This window comes from Mus caroli, chromosome 14, assembly GCF_900094665.2.
Source record: "Mus caroli chromosome 14, CAROLI_EIJ_v1.1, whole genome shotgun sequence".
Lineage (NCBI taxonomy): Eukaryota > Metazoa > Chordata > Mammalia > Rodentia > Muridae > Mus > Mus caroli.
The window spans coordinates 24,081,277-24,099,777 of record NC_034583.1 but is presented as its reverse complement, the minus strand read 5'-3'; the positions used below and the strand labels follow the sequence as shown (position 1 = coordinate 24,099,777).

The following is an 18,501-nucleotide window of genomic DNA, read 5'->3' as shown; positions in this document are numbered from 1 at the left end:
AAATCAGGAAGACTGGAGTAATACGCTTTTTCTCCTGAATAGTCTATAAAAGTGGGTGTTCCAAGATGGTGGCTTAGTTCTTGAGATCATTCACAATCATAGTCACAGTCTGCTCTGATAGTGACCTACATCTACATGTTCAAAGCTAGCCCAGTTTCAAATCGGCCTTTCAGCCTATAGGAAGTAGGAAGATACTCCAGCTGTAACCTAGTTTTTGTTTTGTTTTCATTTCATTTTGTTTTTTAAGGCAAGATCTTGCTTAGTTTAGTTTAGGCTGATCCAGAACTCCACTATGTAGCCCAGAGTGGAGTTGATCCTCAGCCTCAGCCTCCCCCTCCGCCTCCCCCCATGCTGCTGATTCGCATGCACTCACCCAGCTTGACAGATGCCTTTTAAAGGGAAGGCGCTTTCAAAGGTCTGGCATTTGATTTCACTCTTCTACTGTTAGTCCACACTAAGTATAAGTACTTCAGGTAATCAGGGATATAACCTCTTACTTACCATGTGGGTAAATGGCAAGCTACAGCTTGCTTTCTATAGACAGTAAGAAAAACGGATTAAAAAAAGAAAAAACAAAAACAAAAACAAAACCACTTAATCTATTACAAAAGTCTTCATGAACAATACTAAGTGTAAATTTCAGAATAATTATCCCTAAGTAAATAATTTTTTAAATTCAGCCATGTCAGTAATAGTCGATTGTAGATTTGTGTGGTATCTTAATGTGGCATTACTTTGTACCTTGCTTCATCAATTGGTGTACACTTGATTAGGAGAAAGAAAATCACAAAGCTGTACATTAACGGAGCTCCCCTTTCTAGGGGAAGATTTGGAAAAAGATGTATTTTTCTTCTTTAAAACAGACATGAAAGTATTCTGGATGTGAAAGGAAAAACTAATAAATGTTAAGACTAACCTTAGGATAATTTTAAATTCACAAAGACTTTCTTCTGTGCTCCCTATGAGTGCTCCGATGGAAACGTTTTGATTAGTGACTTATCTGATTATTTGACATTTGTGTTTAGTGTGTTAAGCTGACAATTCTAAACTGCTTTAAAATTATAGAAGTATATTGATGCAGAAAAGTAGCATATAAAAGATCTTTACTCCACTTATCAGTGAGTGCATATCAAGTGACTTTTTTTGTGATTGGGTTACCTCACTCGGGATGATATCCTCCAGATACATCCATTTGCTTAAGAATTTCATAAATTCATTGTTTTTAATAGCTGAGTAGTACTCCATTGTGTAAATCTACCATATTTTCTGTATCCATTCCTCTGTTGAGGAACATCTGGGTTCTTTCCAGCTTCTGTCTAATATAAATAAGGCTGCTATGAACATAGTGGAGCATGTGTCCTTATTACCAGTTGGAACATCTTCTGGGTATATGCCCAGGAGAGGTATTACTGGCTCTTCCAGTAGTACTATGTCCAGGTTTCTGAGGAACCACCAGACAGACTTCCAGAGTGGTTGTACCAGCTTGCAATCCCACCAGCAATGGAGGAGTGTTCTTCGTTCTCTACATCCTCGCCAGCATCTGCTGTCGTCTGAATTTTTGATCCTAGCCATTCTGACTGGTGTGAGGTAGAATCTCAGGGTTGTTTTGATTTGCATTTCCCTGATGGTTAAGGATGTTGAACATTTTTTCAAGTGCTTCTCAGCCCTTCGGTATTCCTCAGTTAAGAATTCTTTCTTTAGCTCTGTACCCCATTTTTAAATTTTTTTTTTTAATTTCTGGAGTTTAGCTTCTTGAGCTCTTTGTATATATTGGATATTAGTCCCCTATCAGATTTAGGACAGAAACCTAGAATACCCAAGATACAATTTGCAAAACACAAGAAAATCAAGAAGGAAGACCAACGTGTGAATACTTCATGCCTCCCTAGAGTAGGGAATAAAATACCCATGGAAGGAGTTTCAGAGACAAAGTTTGGAGCTAAGACGAATGGATGGACCATCCAGAGACTGCCCCACTCGGGGATCCATCCCATAATCAGCCACCAAACACAGACACTAGTGCATATGCCAGCAAGATTTTGCTGAAAGGACCCTGATATAGCTGTCTTATGTGAGGTTATGCCAGTACCTGGCAAATACAGCAGTGGATGCTCACAGTCATCTATGGTATGGAATATAGGGCCCCCAATGTAGGAGCTAGAGAAAGTACCCAAGAGCTGAAGGGGTCTGCAACCCTATAGGTGGAACAACAATATGAACTAATCAGTACCCCCAGACCTCGTGTCTCTAGCTGTATATGTAGCAGAAGATGGCCTAGTCGGCCATCATTGGGAAGAGAGGCCCCTTGGTCTTGCAAACTTTATATGCCCCAGTACAGGGGAATGTCAGGGCCAAGAAGTGGGAGTGAGTGGGAAGGGGAGCAGGGCGGGGGGCAGGGGGAGGTATAGGGGACTTTTGGGATAACATTTGAAATGTAAATGAAGAAAATATCTAATAAAAAAATTAAAAACATAAAAGATCTTTACTCGAGCTGGGCGTGGTGACGCTCACCTTTAATCCCAGTACTCAGGAGGCAGAGGCAGGCAGATTTCTGAGTTCGAGGCCAGCCTGGTCTACAAAGTGAGTTCCAGGACAGCCAGGGCTATACAGAGAAACCTCAGTCTCGAAAAAACAACAAAACAAAACGATCTTTACTCAAGCTTTAGTCCCAGCACTTGGAAAACAGGTAGGTAGATATATCTGTTCTACACAGTGAGACCCTGTCTTGAAAAACTGTGTGCATGCATGAGTGCATGTGTGGGTTTGAGCTTGTGCAGGTGTGTGTATGCCCCATTGCAGTATATGAGTCAGTAAAGTCTTAAACTCTTTCCTTGTCTATATTTCAATTTTTATCTATCTTATTTGTTTGTTTGTTTGTTTGTTTATTAGTTTTTTGAGACAGGGTTTCTCTGTGTAGTCCTGGCTGTCCTGGAACTCACTCTGTAGACCAGGCTGGCCTCAAACTCAGAAATTCACCTGCCTCTGACTCCCAAGTGCTAGGATTATCGGCGTGCGCCACCACTGCCGGGCTTTATTTATTCTTTATGGATTTTATACAGGTTGAAAATTCCTTATTAAAATTCTTAGGACCAAAAGTGTAGAAGATTTCAGATTTTTAAAAATATTTGGGGAATATTCATTCATCCATCTAACATTGTTCTGAGGATGAGATTCAAGAATCAAAACATACGATTTACCATCTCATATGCCTTATACATATCAGCTGAGGATAACTGTACATAATATCTTTAAGAATTTTACATGTGAACAAAATTTCTTCAAAGTTAGTTTTTTATTTATGGTTACACATCACTTCCCGAAACCTTTTGGAATTTGTTTCATTTCAGATATTTTAAAAATAGGACTGGGCAGTTTGGCTCAAGCCATGGTTTTATAGCCAAGTAAATTTGTAAAGGCTTTTACTTGTCTTAGCTGTGAAACACCCAAGATTTTGTTGGTGAGACTTGCAGAGTAGAGTTGTGGAAATATTAATTTGTTAATACTGTTGGATTTCATTCATACTACATTATTTTTATTAAAGTGCAGTTTCCTCTTTTCACAGGACAATGAGAAGAGAACCCCTTTGCATGCCGCTGCCTATCTTGGGGATGCAGAAATCATTGAGCTGCTTATTTTATCTGGTATGGCAACTCCTGAGCTGAGCTCATGGTGTTCAGTTTGTCGTATGAGTGTTTGTCCAGCTAGCGTGCCTATGGAATGCGTAGCCTGTGTCTTAATATTGGTTTCATAAGTTAACCAATTTATTTACTCTACAAACTTTGATCATAGAACCTGTTTTGGGTACTTAAAGTACTTTAAGAAATAGAACAAAGATTGCTGTCCTTACAGACTTTTTAATTCCATAAATACAAGTCATTTTATAGATAATAATTTAAAGATAATAGATAGTTTAAAAGATAATAATTGCTACTGTGGAAAAATGAAAAGCATAGATTCGGAAGAATAGGAAAGAGGCATATGTCAGGAGAGGCTTTCTGTATTGTACTTAATGGGCCTCATTGAATACAGAGTTTTGAGGAGACAGAAGAGGGCAATAGTGGCCCAGCAACTAGATGGTAAAAAATAAGTCCTATTGTGTACAGAAATTTAAGTTGTTGCCAGCAGACATTCTTTCTTTAAATGTCTTTTTTTTTTTTTTAAAGATCCGAGGATATGATTCCGTTGGTAAAATGCTTACTATGCAAGCATGCAACTTAGGTTTAGATCCCTAGCACCCTCATAAGAATCCAGGTGCAGCAGTACAAACCTGTAATCCTAGGACCAGGGCAGCAGAGATAGGTGGATATCTGGAGTTTGCCAGCCAGCCAGTCTGCCTAGCCAAAGCAGTGAATTCCTAGATTCAGTGAGAGACCTTGACTCAAAAAATAGGTAGAAAATGACTAAGGAAGACAGCCAATGTTGGCTTCTGGCTCCCACATACACATCCAGATCATAGGCACCCATGTCAGAACACACATACTCCAAAAAGAAAATTGCTTTTATTTCAATTTTTTAAGGTCTTTAAAATGCTTTTTTTGTGCATGCCTTTAATCCCAGCACTCAGGAGGCAGAGGCAGGCGGATTTCTGACTTCAATGCCAGCCTGGTCTACAAAGTGATTTCCAGGACAGCCAGGGCTACACAGAGAAACCCTGTCTCGAAAACAAAACAAAACAAAACAAAACAAATTATGCTTTATAGACTGAGTATGTAACTCAGTTGGTCTAACATATAGGAAGCCTTGGGTTTAATACCCAGCTCTCCAGCACTGCATAAACTGGATGAGATGTTACACATGTTGCCATAGTCCCAGCTCTTGAGAAAGAACAGCAGGAGAATCAGGAGTTCAAGGTAATTCTCTGCTGTAATATGTAATATGCAATGATGGACAACAACAATAACCCTGTTAAAAACATGGTGGGAGAAAGGTACAGCCTGAGGTTGTCTTCTGACTACTATACACATCATAGCAGATGCAGATGTGTACTCTAACACATGGCTACATGCACATATCATATAGGCATATACACAACATACACAAAAAGAGAAAATAAGAAAATGACTGTGTAAGAAACAGTACAGTTTTGTTTATTTTAATGTCTAGGACTTTTGATAACTACCGCTATGGATTTTTTTTAAAGAATCATATTTGTTTTTATTTTAATATACATACTATTTTATATAATCTTATGAAGGGGTTCATTTCCCCCATTTAATTATTTTTTTTTATTTTTTATTTTTTTTTGTGGTTTTTCGAGACAGGGTTTCTCTGGGTAGCCCTGGCTGTCCTGGAGCTCACTCTGTAGACCAGGCTGGCCTCGAACTCAGAAATCCGCCTGCCTCTGCCTCCCGAGTGCTGGGATTAAAGGCGTGCGCCACCACACCCAGCTAATTAAATTTTTTATGCCTAGAAAAAACTTCAGATGCTAGAGCTGAGTCTGACTCTTTTTTTTAAATGTGAATACTTCCAATAATGACTTTAGCTACCAAGTAAAAGCTATGTAATAACTACAGTGCAAGTGAGTTCCTTCAGACCAAATGTACTTTGTTTTTATAACAACACAGTCTCCTTTATTGAATCTACTGTTGGAACTTCCTCAGGTCCATAGGCTGTTTTTCAGTGATCTGTTGGTGGTTCGCCGTTAAGCCTCTATCACCAGTGTCAAAACTAACCAGGTTGCCTGCTTGATCTCTTCTTTAGCAGTGTTCTTTTGTGCAAAGATGACCCAGACAGCTCTGGCTCATCTGAGAGATTGTTTGGGATTTTAGAACACACACAGCCAAGAGAAAGGGACACATTAACACTAGGACAAAAATGTTCTTTTGGAGAACTCAGGCATCTTCCCTGTATCTGCAGAAGCTTCCCTTAAGTCAGTGTCCGTGCTCATTGGTACACATTTCCTATAATAGGTAGACATTTTTATATTTGGGTTTATAGTACTATTTATTGTGTGTTAGTTACTGTTTTATTTCTGTGATAAAACCTGTTATCTTAGAGAAGAAAGGATCTATGGAGGGTGGGGGCTTATGGTTCCCGTAGGGTCAATAATTATGGAAACAGCATGAGAGCAGGAGTCAGGTTGGAGGCCGGAATATGACTGCTCACATCTAAAACCACAAACAGGAAGTAGAGACAGCACTGGAAACCGCACATGGTTCCCCCACCCCACGCACTTGGCTTTTAAAACCTCAAAGCCAGCTCTTATTGACACACCTCTTCCAGCAAGGACATACCTCCTAAGCCTGTCTCAAACAACTAGGGAACCAAGTGCTTCAGTGTTGAAGACTTACGGGGGTCATCTCATTTGAACGACCACATTCTACTTGTTGGCCCACATAAGCTCCTGATCATCTCATAATGCAAATAAATGCATTTAGTGTAACTTCAAAGCCCTTCATAGTGTTTCGCAGACTGTGGACACAGGCTGTAGCCTTTTACAGACACTGACACTGCTTTAAAGTATTAAGACTCTTCTGAGATTCAAGACAGTCTCTCAGCTGTAACCCCCTATAAAATCCAAAAAACAAATTATATACCTACATGATAAATGACATAAGATAAACACATTCCTAATGGGAGGAATAGAGGAATCGTGGGGAAACATTATACCAAAGCAAAACCAGAACCCAGCAGGGCAAACTCCAGATTCTGTAGCTTCCTGTCTGATGTCAAAGTGCTTAGATGGAACTGCTGTTCCAGCTTTTCTACCTAAAGGGTTACACCAGCAGCAGCAGCACCACCACCACCACCGGCAGCAGCTGCAGCTACCGCTGCCTGGTTCTACTATCAGAGTATGGAAATCTTTACAACATGGGGTCTCCAACACAACCCAGATTTCACTTTCCACAGCTTCAGGCAGTGAGCTCTTCAAACCTCCATACAGAGACCCCTTTGCCACATAACTAGGCTCAGTGACTCTTAAGCTGGAGAGGAAGCTTGTCTTCTGTACATCTTTCATGACTCTAAAGCCAGCACCATGTGGATGTCACTGCCACCTAGAGCTGCAAGCATGGGATGAAATCTGCCCTCTGTAACCACATTACTAGCAGCTACTGTTTTTGTTGCTTTCTCACAAGTTGAAAGCTTAGTTGGTGGGGTCTTGTCCTAAGGGCGCTCTTCCCTTTATTCCATTACACATTTGGCCTCTCAGTAATGGTGTGAATCTTAACAAGTACAGCCTCTCTTGCAGCAGAAGCCATGTTGCCAGTATCCCTTTTCTCTCTAGAACTGTGCACTTTGTATTTCTTCCTCCTGCACTGTAGACCTACATATGACTGATGCTAATAACTATAAATCAGAGCCAGTATTAGGCCATCTTGCAATTTTCACCAAAGAAATCAGTTCATTACTTATAAATTAACCTAAGGCAAGTTCTTAGGACAAGAGCAAAAAAGCAGCCACATTCTTTGCCAGAAATACCAGGAATGGTCACTAGCCCAATTCCTAATGTTGTTCCCTTTGAAATCTCTTGAGCTGGGCCTCTACTTTTCATATAGCTCAGAGCACACTGCCTTCCAAGCTTCTACAAAGATGGCGCCCACTAAGCTTCACTTAAGTGTTCAAGCACTTTTCTAGTTCAAAGTTCCAAATTCCTCCACATTCCTCCAAAAAGCAGCATGGTTAAGTCTGTCACAGCAGTATCCTCCTACTCCCTGGTATGAATTTCTATATTAGTTATTTTTCTATTACTGTCATAAAACACCATGACCAAGAAGACTTACACGAAGAAGGGTGTATTTTAGACTTTTAGTTCTAAACTGTTAGGGTTTGCAATGATGGGGACAATCTAACAGCAGGTAGCAGATGTAACAGCTGGAAGCTGAGCACTTAGGGCTCAAATTTCAAACCACAGTCAGGAAGCAGAATGAACTAGGAGTGGCGTGTAGCCATTGAACCCTCAAACCTGCCCCCAGTAACAACATGCTTCATCCAGCAAGGCAACATCAACCTCAGACAGGGCTAGCAACTCGAGACCCAGTACTCAAGTGTCCAAGGTTTGTAGGGAACATCTCATTCAAACCATCACAGCTAGTAGTAGTAACTTGTCTCCTCATTCAAGGTGATATATCTTCATATTATTTTATTTTTGATGACTTGTTAAGATTAAATGTTTTATAATTTATAGTTAAATTCATTGGACCATAAATATTTCTGTATGATGCAACCCCAAGATTTGTAAGTAGTTAGTAGTATTTTTGACCTGGTATATACAACCAAGCTTTCTTAGAATCTGTAGTTATGCTGAGATCCACTGGAATTAATAATTGTTTTAGAACGAGTAAAATAATAAGTACTTATTGTATCTCTTTAATACCATACTAAAATTAGTTTTTTCTTTTATCCTATTCTGCCCTCAGCTCTATGAAAGTACTAAAAACAAGAAAGCTAGGCAGTGCTTACCAGCAGCATTATTTACGACTGAAGCTTGTACTGTCATAGCTGAAAAGCTAGAGCCTTGAGCCAGACTCATTAACTCTGTCATCATCTGAACCTCTCTCCTTTGTATCTACTCTTCTTCATTATCACTATTACCTCACATTGCGTAACATTTGCATACACATTTTTTTATTCTAGAATGTTTCTCCTAAAGACTAAATTTTATCATCAATTAATAGATATTTTGTTTGGAAGCTATTAATTTAATGCTTCCATTCAAATCATATGTTAGCAGACTGCTGAATGTTACCTTTTCAGCACACGGAAAGCGTTTTTCAAAAGTTCATTTCATTGGCCTCTTATAGAAAATAATTCTTAATACAGAATAATGATTTGATATTTCTTCCTTTGGAATTAAATCTAAAATGTGCACATCTCAAAAGCTTGTAACGTAAGTGTATTAGCCAGGGCTGTCATTAGAGAGAGATTGGGAGCGAGGGAGGGGAACCATCAAGCAGGCAGCTTAAACAGCAGTAGGTTGTTTTCTCACAGTTCTGGTCAGAAGCTTGCGGTGAAGGCATGGGCAGGATTACTTCCTTCTTAAAAGAAGAGGCTCTAGTGTGTCTTTCCCTTGACTTGTGAATGTTGTAGACAGAGGCCTTCTCCCTCTGCTTTCACTCCATCTGTGCCAGTGTCTACATTTCTCATTCCTTTACAAATATCTTTATTAGTTCTTTGAGAACTTTGTATTGAGGGCAGGAGAAATGGCCCAGTGGTAAAATAGTCATTATTGCTATCTTCCTAAACTGCTCTCTTCTTTGCCTTCAGATTGCTTGTAGTGATTTCTCCTGCCAAAATATCTACCAATAACCTAGCAGGGACGGTGGAGAGAGTCTTGCTAGCATATAGGATCTGTTTGAGTGACCCGGAAGTAGTAAAGAGATGAATCTTTTCTCAGTGACTTAGCGTCTTTGTAGCTCATAGATTCTATCTGTTGTCATGTGATGAACATGTGATGCTCCTGAGAGGCTGTTATAGGTGTGTTTCTCTCTCTACAAAGACAGTTCATGTTTTAAGGAGATACAGTGCTCTTCTTCCTCCCCATCTGTCTTGATAACCTCTCTGGCTAGTATTTTATACATACTCTTGACCAGCTATTGACCCTCTCACCTCTACTCTGGCTGTGTCTTGCATTATGAGAATGGTTTTGCTGTCTAATGTATATATTAATGTATAGCTAATTTTAGGAGAGTTCTTTATAGAACAGAAACCAGAAATATATCACCTTCAGAGAGTTTACCAAAAGAGGTTCCAGGAATCTTAAACAATAAAAATATGCTGCTGTACTTGTGGCTCTTATATCATTGTTGTTGTTCATTTCCTTAGATAGGAACACAGCCAACCTGTGTTGAGAATGTCCATCGTCGCTCTGTCATGCTTGTTAGTCTACAAATCACATACAATTTAATGCACGTGGATAAGAGAGATTGGTGCGTGCAGATTTTTTTCATAAATTGGCCTTTACATTTATGAGAAATTAAAACATCTGATTAGTGCTTTTAAAAGAAGACTAGGACATAACAAAAGATAGCTGTCTTCTAAGAAAAGAGATAATGATCAGAAGATTAAAAATGAAAACCCTATCATTGAACAAGCCCTTTATTTTTAGTATTGTTTGTTACCAGTAGCAGTGTGATACCCTCAGTTAACTTTTAATGGATTCTTTATTGTAGTCACTTGTTTGGTTGGTTTTGGTTTTGGTTTTTTGGTTTTTCGAGACAGGGTTTCTCTGTATAGCCCTGGCTGTCCTGGAACTCACTCTGTAGATCAGGCTGGCCTTGAACTCAGAAATTTGCCTGCCTCTGCCTCTCAAGTGCTGGGATTAAAGGCGTGCGCCACCACTGCCTGGCTAGTCACTTGTTTCAATAAATTAATGTGGCATATTAAACATGAAAAATAAAAAAGACTATCAGAACAAGACAAAATGAATCAGTTTTCTTTTGAATTTCCATCTCCTTAGTGTACCATTAAATTAGATTGTTTTCAGGTAGTTATATATCTGATAATCCATATCCAAAAGAAATACTTAAAAACTACCCAATTCCTGGTTCTTTTTTTTTTTGTACTTGGAACCAAATTCTTGGAATTTTCTCATGACCATCTTTTAATTTTTTTCTTTAGTATGTTTTATTTTTTGAGCAGTATTATCATATATAGAAAATTATAGAAACTACAGTAATAGAGAATAACAATGAAGTAGCTCTTCCTCCCCACTCCTCCCCACACACCAGCCTTCTGTATGCCTGCCCCGTATTAAGTGTACCCAAAACCAACCAGCCACTCAGCCCTACTCTTTCAATATCTTGTCATCCCACTATGGGTTCAGTATTCATGCTAATCAAATATGAATATAGACTTACCTCTTCCTATTTCTAACTAAAGGTAAACATTTTTATAGTTACTGCTTTTTATTTTTATCTTTTTTACATTTTATTTCTCAAAGCTATATCAGCACATGGAGAGCCACCCTGGTTTTTTTGTGACAGTCACAGTTCTGTTCTCTTGTCATAACTTGAGAGCTGGCTTCTTGAAGGTATTTATGAGACCTCAGTTTTTGCCCATTTTGGCCCAGGTACTATCCCTTTTAATTGTCTGTGTCTGTACCTTAGGCCTGCATTTCTCCTCTGTATAGACCTATATGTGGGCATGAGTACTTATGTAGAAAAAGCTGTAGGAATTCTAGAGAACCATAGATTTCTCAGCAGACAAATGAGAGAATGAAAGACCCCATTGTCCTTCACTAGCTCCACACCTTGAGCCTTTGAAAAAAAGTAAACATCTCAGATGTTTCAACCTAAACTAAAAAAACACTCTGATTTCACTATGGCCAGGTTGTCTGCCGTCATATTCTTGGCCTGCAGGGGCCTGAATATTTACAGCTAGTTGCCTAAATATTTACTATGCAAATATGCTGTTCTCTGTTCTCTGTGCCTAACTGTTAAGCATGTATGTGGCATGGACAGGGTCCTGATCAGGTTAGATCCCTAGCACTGCAGAGAATTTTTTAACTATAACTACTCTCTTTGACCAGTTCTTTATTTTATTTTATTTTATTTTATTTTTTGGCTTCACTTCTTTCTGTCTCAGCTCTCCCCCTGACCCCTCCCCCCTGCTGCCCCCCAAGACAGGGTTTCTCTGTGTAGTCCTGACTGTCCTGGAACTCACTCTCGAGACCAGGCTGGCCTCGAACTCAGAACTCTGCCTGCCTCTGCCTCTCAAGTGCTGGGATTAAAGGTGTGTGCCACCACTGCCCGGCTCTCCCATTGGCTCTTGGTTCTGTTGTCTTTGTCACTGTTGATGCTTACAGAGAATTCAACTACTCAAACGTTTAATTGCTACATTTGTTTTGTTCATGTTCTATAGTCTTTTGTGTTCAGCACTTCTAAATCTACCATCAACATGTGTGCTATATGTACTAGGTTATTACATGATCACAACACAGTTTAGAAGGTTTCTCCTATAGCTGATACTAATAGAGCTATAACATAAAGTCACTGCACTTGACTGTCTGTCCCCTGAACCCTCACACTTAAAAACACAGGAACAGTGTTTAAGCATTAGGAAGTATGAATTTTAGTCATACTTGACTCTGGTTTGGGCACATAAGTATAAAACTACAGAAATTTATTAAGGATTATTCAACATACTTTTTCTGTTATCATCTAGGAAATGAGGAATTGGGGTTTGGGGCATAAATCTAGAGTGATGTTTAGGCCAGGACTTGATGGCCCGTTGACTAGCCAGAACTGTTTCCTTTCTGCTCGCAGCACACTCCTACTATGAGCCTCTCTTCTATTGGATTCATCTTTTTTAACCTTATATGTAATATTTTTATCTTATTGGATCTATTTATATTTTGTTGGTACTTTTGTCCATTGACTTAATTTTTAAATTACATATATTTGATTTTTAAAAGATCCTTCTTTAAACTTTAGGTATAATGAAGAAAGACTTGTAAATTGGTTTATTTTCCTACATCTGTAAACATTGAATTCATTTTTGTATGATAACCTTATAGTATCAATGTGTTTTTCCTTATACCTGTACAGTTACCTTTATATTACTTTATGCCATTATGCATTTATTAGTAAAGAAATGCAATGAAAATTTTATGTTAATATACAATTCATCTTGGAGTAATATTGTTTGTTTCTCTTAAGTATTTGAGATTAACACTTTAAAATGGGATTTGACTTTACCTCGAGTATGCTCTGTATAAAGGTGGCTTTACTAGCCTAACTATAAAATGCTGTTTATTTGCTTAGTACAAAGAACTGATTCCTTTTGGATAATTATATCAACTTAAAAGAATAATTTTGCTTTATAACTTAAGGGTAATATATTGGAAGAAAGTACATAAGTAATTGTTATCCCCTTGGGGCTACATAATTTAGGTTTATTAAAAATACTCAACGTAAAATATTTCAATTATTTTTTTCTTCTTGTTGCAGGAGCTAGAGTTAATGCCAAAGACAGCAAATGGTTGACACCTTTACACAGAGCAGTCGCATCGTGTAGTGAGGTATGACATTTCTCTTAGTGAGTGGATGGATGTAAAGAAGCACTAAGTAGGTCTGCATGTGTCACACTTAAAAGCGCATTCTTTAACAGAAGAAAAAAACCTACTACCGTTCCTAGACCAGTCATTTTCCTTCAGATCTTGTACAAAAACTAAGCTAATTGTCGCATTTCTCCTTTTATGTGTCAGATTCTTAAGAGTGTCTGAGGTAAATGAGTAGACAACCTTATTTCTGCCCCTCCTTCACAAGAAAGTATTTTCTAACACCGATCCTCTTTGGGCCTTTTCAGTCCATAATGCCCTATTCCAGGGCTCTGCGTAGCGCAATGACATCAGTATTTAGAATGATTAATTTCAACATTGAAGTTGAATTTTAGGAATATTACTTTTAAGTGCATTTTTATGAATGGTATATGTATGTCCTCATGCATGTTTACATGTGTTTGGACACACAAATATATGTGAGTGGGCTTGCATTTGTATGCACATGGCGTGTAGAGGCCCAAAGTTGACATCAGATGTTTTTCTTGTTCACAATCCACTGTATTCACTGATGCAGGGTCTTTTGCTGAACTTCCCCAACTCAGGCTGGGCTAGCTGCAAGGGTTCTGAGGATCCAAACCTGGGTCCACACACTTGTACTTTATCAAATACTGCGCCATTTCTCCAGCCCTTGATGCCCACTGCAGCAGACTCGAAAGTGTTACCTTAAAGAATGTGAGATTTCTCACATGGAAAAAAAGACTTTTCCTGGTAATAGTCCAATATGTTGTATGTGCATTAAGATAACTGGCATTTGTCCTGGTTGGGTTTGGGTTGGTTGGTTGGTTTGTTCAATTTAGCATAAGCTAGTTATCTAAGAAGAGTATTTTGTTTTGTTTTGTTTTGTTTTTTGGAGACATGCACTTTGTCCTGATCTCCCCTCCTCATCTCATCCTACCAAGTGTCAGGATGATGGTATATACTACCATAGCCAGCTTGGTCTGTTTTGTTTGTTTGTTTGTTTGTTTGTTTTTGTTAGGTTTTTTTGTTTTTAATGTGTATGGGTGTTTTGTCTGCATGTATGTCTGTGTAGCACATACATGCTGAGTGTCCATGGATGCCAAAGAGGAGTGCCGGGTTTTCTGGAGTTATGGGTCTTGTGAATTGATCCCAAGGCCTTTGCAAGAGCAGCCAGCACTCTCACCTTCTCAGCCATCTCCCCAACCCCAGAAGAGAGAATCTTCATTGAGAAAATGACACTATTAAGATTTCGATCTGTAGACAAGTTTGTGGGGTGTTGTCTTGATTATTGATTGATGTGGAAGGGCCCAGCCTACAGTGGCAGGCAGTCCTGGATTATATAAGAAAGCTCACTGAGCAGTTGGGAAGAGCAAGCTAATAACGAGCACTTCTGCATGGCATTTGTTTCAATTCTTGCCTCCAGCTTCCAGCCTTCAGTTTCTGCCCTGACTTCTTTCATGATAAGCTATAAAATGAGATAAATCCTTTCCTCACTATGTTGCTTTTGGTCATGGTGTTTTATCACAGCTGTAGAAACCCTAACTAAGACAGCGTTCTTGAATAGGTCTGTTTATTTTCTCTAACTGTAATGGAATTGTGGGGTCATGGACCTCTGTGTGTCTTTGGTTTACTCCCTGTCTTCCCAGATGTTAGTAGATTCCTGAACATATCTTCAGTCTGTTTGCCAACCCTATTAAATACTAGTGTTGTTTCCTATATTTCAAACAGTTCTAAATTGTTCTTTATTTCAAAGACTAAAAATCATGCTTATGCCATAAACCATAGTCTTTCATTTAGTAATCTTTGAAACCTTGTAACTTAACAGCTATTCACACTGTAATCTCTGTGCATTAGTTATCGTACAGCAATCTTGAAAAGACTGGTGGTCAGTTAGTGTCCTCTTTCCCCTAAAGAAGAGCACCCAGGGGCAGTTTTGCAAGATTTGAATGTATGTCCTATAAGTGGTAGGGGTTGAGTTCTTTATATATGCCCAGGAGTAAAAGCTGAGTCATATAGTAGTTCTATTTTCTAATTTTTTAAGGACTCTGCAAAATAATTTCCATAATGGAAGTATTAATTTTCATCCCCACTAGTTGTGAATGTGTTCCTCTTTCTTCACATTCTCCCTAACATCTGTTGACTGTGACAAGCAGAGCCAGTGAGCTGTGAGCTTTATTGGCATCTGCTGGGAGGTCCTTCACTGTGTTAGATCTGGAGGGCGCCACTGTTGGAAGTTCCAGAAGGTCCTTAAGAGCATCGGCCAGCTACTAGCTCAGACACGCAGGCCTGTGTGAACTCAGCAGCTGTGCAGGTAGTCTGTTCTAGGAGAGCCAGAGCTACACAGTAGCCAGGCTCAAAGTGTCTTTGCAGATGGGGATCACCACAGTGGCTTGAAATGCCCTGAGCAGTAAGATCTGGGGGCTACCTCCAAAGTTCCAGTTTCTGTGTGGTTCTATTGGACATTAGCTTTGTACTATCAGGGCTCACAGCTTAGGGTTGGTTCATTAACATATCAGAGAGCCTTATAGCTGCCTACTTAATACCTCTTGCAAACATTACATTTTTCAATGTTACACAGAATGGTTTTACACAAAATGGTTTTCGTTAATGTCCTATCGTGTCAGATTTCTTTTCTTTTTTCTTTTCTTTTCTTCTGTTTGAATTATTTGCTTTGATTTAATGTGTCTTGAGTGTTTTACCTGCAGAGCCAGACTAGAGAGAGCCCTTAGTCCCCTGAAACTGGAGTTACAGATGATTGTAACCTTCCATGTGGGTGCTCAGAACTAAACCCAGGTCTCTTCTGATTCAACTCTCCTCAGCCCTGTTAGATTTTTTGATGTTAGGGCATTCTGAATTGGGTAAGAGTAGTTTTCATTTGTATTTCCCTGATGGTTAGAAATATTGAACACTTTTTAAAATCAGATACGGACCATTTGTGTTTCTCTTTTTATTTTTTTAAAGATTGATTTATTCATGTATTTTATGTAGATGAGTGCTATATCTTCATGCATACCTGAAGAGGCAGTATGATTCCATGATAGATGCCAGTGAGCCACCCTGTGGTTGCTGGGATTTAACTTCAGGACCTCTGGAAGAGCAGTCAAGTACTTTTAACTACTGAGCCATTTCTCCAGCCCTTCTTTTTGAAAACTGTTCAATGTCCGTTTGTTTGTTGATTGGCAGTTTTGTTTCCTTGGTATCTAATATCTTCAGTTCTTTGTAAATTCTGGACATTAGCCCCCTGTGTAAAGAATACCTGAAAAGATTCCCCCTATTCTGTGGGTTGTTTCCCCTGCTGATAGTTAAGTTTTCATAGAACCTCATCCGCTGGTACATGGGGCTGGTTCCTGTGCTGCTGAGGCTCTGTTTCAGAGAGGTCTCTCTGAGCCTAGTATCTTAACGAGTATCACCTGCTTTATTTCAGTGCCTCAGGTTTTAAATTAAGGAATTTCAGCCATTTTGAACTTATTTTTTTACAAGGTGAAAAATATAATCTGAGTTCATTCTGCTGCAGATAGATATCCAATTATGAGAGCACCATTTGTTGAATAGACTATCTTTTTTTCAAGTATGTGCTGTTTGTTTCTATTGTCAAAATTAAGTAGGCATAGCTTTGTTGTTTCATTTCTGGGTCCTCCTTTTTATTGATCTTCGTGGTTTTAGCCAGTGCCAGGCTGTCTCTCACTGTAACTATCTATCACTGTAGTTCAGTTTGGGTCAGCCATTGTCACACTCCCAGCAAGTTCTTAACTCCTCAGGATTGCTTGACTAGTTGGGCTCTTTGGTGGTACTATATGATTCTGTTTCTTTAATATGATGAGTATGATAATATATTACATATGACTTGTTTATGTAATCTGTGAAACATGGCATCAGGTTGTTGGTATATAATTGTAGTATATCTGTACATTTTTTGATGATACAGCCATTCCCACGGTATTCTGCCAGTCCAGGAGTATGGAAGGTCTCTCCGTTATCCACACCTTCTCTAGGTTTCTTTTTCAGTGTCTTGAATTTTTTATTGTTTAGGGGCTTTTAATTCTTTGATTAGGTATATTCCTAAATACTTAATTTTTAAATTTTATTTTGAATGGAACACTTTTATAAATAATTTTTCTGAGAGACATAGTTGGAGTATATGAAGACTAGTGGAGTATTTTTGTAGGTTGGTTTTTGTATCCTGCAATTTTTCTGTGTTTATTAGATCTCAAGAGTTTTCTAGTAAACTATAGGTATTTTAAATCAAGGATCATTGCATCTATAATTAAATAGTTTAACTTCTTATCTTTATCCATCTCCTTTGTGTCTTTTGCTGTAGCTAAAACTGTATCAAATAAGAGAGAGGAGAATAGGAATTCTTATGTCTTGTTCCTGATTTTAGAGGAAATGATCTCTGTTTGTCTCTAATATAATGTATTTTATAGTTTTATTGTATATGCTCTATTATTTTGATGTATATTCCATCTACTCCTAATAATCCCAAAACTTGATTATGAAAATCTGATGTATTTTGTCAAATGCCTTTTTAGTATCAATCAAAATGATTATGTGATATCTATCCTTAAGTTCATTTATATGCTATATTATATTTATTAATTTATATATGTGAACCAGTGTTGTCTTTCTGCAATGAAGCACATTTGGTCATAACATATAATCTTCTTAATGTGTTCCTGAATTCCATTTGCAAGTATTTTGCTGGGAATTTTTACATCTGTTCATTAAAGAAACTGGTCAGTAGCTTTCTTCTTGTGTGGTTCTTGTGTCTTTACCTGTTTTGGGAACCAGAGTAATACTGAACTTACAGAATTAATTTGGTAGTGCTCCTTCATCTTCTGATTTGTGGAACAAGTCTAGAACAATTGATACAAGATCTTTCTTGAAAGCTTGGTAAAATTCAGCAGTTAATCCACCTGGTCCTTGGCTTTTCTTTTGACTGTGGCTTCCAAGATCTTATAACTTATAATGGATTGGTTTACATTATTGATATTTTCTAAGTTTAATTTTTTAGGTGATAATACATTTAGAAATTTTCCTATTTCTTCTGGGTTATCTCGCTTCTCGGAATATACTTTTTCATAACAGTTCCTAGTAATGTCCTGTAGTTTTCTGTTGTAATGACACGCTTTGCATCTTGAATTTTGCTAGTCTGTGTCTTCTCCCTTTGTCTTTTTTTAGATCGGCTAAGGATTTGTCTGTATTTTTCAAAGAACCAATTCTTTGGTTGATTTTGTGTTTTGTTATTTAATATTTATTTCACTCATGTATTCCCTAATCTGTATTATTTCTTACCATCCACAGAGATTTGTTGCTGCTTTATTTACTATAGCAAGGAAATGAAACCAATCTAGTTACTCATCAGTAGATGAATGGTTGATTGAAATCAAAGTTTGCAAGAAAATTGATGGACTTAGAATATATAATATTAATTGAGGTCAGATAGTTTCAAAAAAGAAAAAATGACATGTTTTTTTTCTCATGGTGTGTAATTTATGTGTTTTATATATATTCATACGTAGTGCACCTGAGCAGCTAAGTGTATC

At 38.2% G+C, this 18,501-nt stretch overlaps 1 protein-coding gene across 4 annotated transcripts in view; it reads left to right on the top strand.

Moving 5' to 3' along the window:
- The window catches only part of Ankrd28 (ankyrin repeat domain 28), a 138,031-nt gene that overhangs the window by 66,495 nt on the left and 53,035 nt on the right, over window positions 1-18,501 (top strand). For all 4 annotated transcript variants that reach the window (XM_021181416.2, XM_029469317.1, XM_021181414.2 and 1 more), the window contains exons 3-4: window positions 3,563-3,641; window positions 12,888-12,958. In XM_021181416.2, coding sequence (XP_021037075.1) covers window positions 3,563-3,641; window positions 12,888-12,958 — 150 coding nt within the window. The remainder of the gene's footprint in view (window positions 1-3,562; window positions 3,642-12,887; window positions 12,959-18,501) is intronic.